Below are 3,739 nucleotides of genomic sequence, written 5' to 3'. Positions count from 1 at the left end.
ACTTGTGAATAGTGGCACCAAGTAGCTTAATAAGTGAACAGTGAATTACTTATAAAGCTTATAAAGCTTACCTTATTTGACACAGGTAGCTTTAAATAGGTGCTTAAAATACCTTGTATAAATTTAAGTCTACCATCCTTGGCAACAACCCCTTGTTACTACACCTACTTGGCTAGGTTGTTATTGTCTTACCGAAGTACTCAGGATAATACGATAAGAGGTTTATTGTGGGGCAAATCCTCTTACGTGTGTGTTAACAGAGACCTTGCAGCCAGTGCCATTTGACAAAGAATCTGTTCGTAGAAGGAGGTTCAGCTGAACAACTTCCACTTCTCTCACTTTTTGTCTGACTAAACTGACAAAAATGGCAAGGGCTCTCTTTTTGGTGGCATCTCTGCTAGTTTTGGGAAATGTTTTCTTTATTCATGCCTCTTTTTCCCCTAGCCTTATCGTAGATATGGCAAAAATCATCATGGACAATTACTGCTCACCAGAGAAGCTGGTGGGGATGAAGGAGGCAATTGAAGCGGCCAGCAGCAACACAGACGTTCTCAACATCCCAGACGGTGAATCCCTGGCTAATGTCCTCAGTAGTGGAATGCAGACCACAGTCAGTGACCCACGCTTGATGGTCTCCTTTGAGCCAAACTACGTCCCTGTGGTTCCCCCAAAGATGCCTCCCCTGCCCCCTGAGCAGCTCATTGCTGTCCTACAGACCTCAATAAAGCTCGACATCCTGGAGGGCAACATTGGCTACCTGAGGATCGATCACATCCTTGGGGAGGAGGTCGCTGAGAAGATTGGCCCTTTGCTCCTGGACCTGGTCTGGAATAAAATCGTGCAAACCTCAGCTCTTATCTTTGACCTGCGCTACACTGGCAGCGGGGACATCTCAGGGATCCCCTACATTGTGTCTTACTTCACTGAAGCCGAGCCTCAGATTCACATTGACAGCATATATGACCGTCCCTCAAACACCACCACTAAGCTGTTATCTATGTCCACACTGCTGGGCAGCAGATATGGCATTACCAAACCCCTCATTATCCTCACCAGCAAAAACACCAAGGGCATTGCAGAGGATGTTGCCTACTGCCTCCAGAAGCTGAAGAGAGCCACCATTGTGGGCGAGAAGACCGCCGGGGGCTCTGTGAAAGTCGATACATTCAAAGTGGGCGACACTGACTTCTACATTACCGTGCCAACTGCAAAGTCCATCAACCCCATCACAGGCTCTACCTGGGAAGTTACAGGTGTAACTCCTGAGGTGGAGGTTAACGCTGAGGATGCCCTCGCTACCGCCATTAAGATCGTCAACCTCCGTGCCCAAGTTCCAGCCATCATTGAGGGATCAGCGACCCTGATTGCTGACAACTATGCCTTTGAAGATATCGGGGCTGATGTTGCAGACAAGTTGAAGGGGCTCCTGACAAATGGTGAGTACAGCACTGTTGTCTCCAAGGAGAATTTGGAGGCAAAGCTGTCTGCTGACCTGAAGACCCTGTCTGGGGACAAGAGCCTGAAGACTACCAGCAACACCCCAGCCCTGCCACCCATGGTAAGACCCATGTACATGAAATTATTGGTTTTTGGTAGTGAAAGTATCTTTCACTTCACTTTTATTTTTTTAACTTTCCCAGAAGTATTGTTATAGTATTATATGTAGTGATTTGATGAAGTAGATGGTGGATGAACAAATTGTCTCTGTTTTTACATTTTTAGAATCAAATTAAAATATAGGATTTTGTAGTGCACTCGGTACAAATGTTTAGTCTATGGAAGATAAGATATCAATATTATAGATTTGACATTTGAAGTATGTAGCAATAAACTTTTTTTTATTATTTACTCGTGATACATTGGCCACACTTATATTACAAATTCTGAGTTGTTGCATGTTCCTCTCCCACAGAATTATTCTCCAGAGATGTACATTGAGCTGATCAAAGTCTCCTTCCACACTGACATATTTGAGAACAACATTGGCTACCTGCGCTTTGACATGTTCGGAGACTTCGAGGAGGTCAAGGCCATTGCCCAGATTATTGTTGAGCATGTCTGGAACAAAGTTGTCAACACTGATGCTCTCATCATTGACCTCAGGTGGGTAATCCTGCTCACAGAGCAAGTCAAAGCTTCTATTCAAAATGCAGTTTGTCCATTTAGAAAAATAAATCACCCTCTAAGGCTCATCTGTTTATGACTAAATAGAGAAATAGAGGACTTAGTCACCATTAGTAAAGTATTGTTTTCTAAGGATTTATCTTTTTGTTGTTTATCTGTACATCATTTTAAAATATGGTGTACCAACAGATCTAGAGGATTAACTGAATCTAACAGGAAAAAGCCGGTCAATTTATTACTTAAAAAAATCTTGTCTTATCGTACCCCAGCTCAGATCAGATAAAACCTTTATCAATGGCAGCATAAGGGAAAAGTTCACAAAGAATCTTTCAATTTCATCATGAATCTAGACTTTCTATGATGTTCTGCAACTATTCTTGCAGGAACAACATTGGTGGCCCAACAACAGCCATCTCGGGCTTCTGCTCTTACTTCTTTGATGCCGACAAGCAAATCGTGCTGGACAAGCTGTACGACAGACCGTCGGGCACCACCTCAGAGCTCTCGACCCTGCCTGAACTCACTGGTAATATAAAAAAATCAAGTCATTTTATTACAAATGGTGTATAGTGCCCTAGATTCCTGTTAGCAACAAAGTTAGAAGTTAGCTGGTGAACATGGTGGAGCATTTAGCAGCTAAAGAGCCAGATATTTACCTCAAGAGTTGGTGGAGAATAAAAATAGAGCTGAGAGGACCCCATCACCTCTCTACCTCATCTACCTCACATTTTAACCTTGTTCTGCCTCCATCTTATCTTCTTCCTCAGGCACAAGGTATGGCTCCAAGAAGAGCCTGATCATCCTGACCAGCGGAGCAACTGCCGGTGCCGCAGAGGAGTTCGTTTACATCATGAAGAAGCTCGGCCGCGCTATGATCGTCGGAGAGACCACCGCCGGGGCCTCCCACCCACCCAAGACTTTCAGTGTTGGCGAGACCGACATCTTCCTCAGCATCCCCACTGTCCACTCCGACACTGCCACTGGACCAGCCTGGGAGGGAGTTGGCATCACACCTCACATACCCGTCTCAGCTGAGGCCGCCCTCGGCACAGCCAAGGGCATCTTCAACAAGCACTTTGCAGGCCAGAAGTAAACCACGTCCTGAACAAAGCCAGAGGTGTTTCAGCAGTCACTTTTGCTTTGGCAGCCAAATAGTTTAGAGATTTAGAACCTAGACTTGTTTTAGAAGTGAATGTAGAATAAGTACAAAGTACAAAGTGTAATCTGTTATTCATCATCTCAAAACCTAAGCCTTGTAAGCTTGTCTGTAATGTAGAGCAGAGTTTCAACAGAAGGATTTACTTCTAGTTTTTATTTCTGTTGAATATTACCCTGGCTGCTGAAGGTTTTGTAAATGAATGGCACTGAGAAGTCGATTCTCTTGTAAAGTTGGATATGAATAAGTCTGTGTCAAAGATCAGTTGTCAAGACATCAAAATCAAAAATAAATTAAAAGTCACATGAAAAAAATAGGAAACAAATTAAGTAAACACATACAGATGCTTTGAAACTAAGTTATGTACTATTCATGTATTATCTTGGATATATATGAAATTGGGACCTTCGTGAAGTAATCTACTTGTTGCTCTGATCAGAAAACCATCATGTGATGTCC

At 43.4% G+C, this 3,739-nt stretch overlaps 1 protein-coding gene across 1 annotated transcript; it reads left to right on the top strand.

The window, feature by feature from the left end:
• Window positions 1–364: 364 nt before the first annotated feature.
• On the top strand, window positions 365–3,217 carry rbp3 (retinol binding protein 3). The gene is made up of 4 exons (XM_035670976.1): window positions 365–1,558; window positions 1,913–2,103; window positions 2,508–2,650; window positions 2,892–3,217. The coding sequence occupies exons 1-4, from the start codon at window positions 365–367 to the stop codon at window positions 3,215–3,217; spliced, it is 1,854 nt and encodes a 617-aa protein (XP_035526869.1).
• The last annotated feature ends 522 nt before the right edge of the window (window positions 3,218–3,739 follow it).

This window comes from Morone saxatilis, unplaced genomic scaffold (assembly GCF_004916995.1).
Source record: "Morone saxatilis isolate NCDOM2014 unplaced genomic scaffold, NCSU_SB_2.0 Contig1, whole genome shotgun sequence".
Lineage (NCBI taxonomy): Eukaryota > Metazoa > Chordata > Actinopteri > Moronidae > Morone > Morone saxatilis.
Note: the sequence above shows the minus strand (reverse complement) of the source record. Positions and strands in the feature narration are given on the sequence as shown.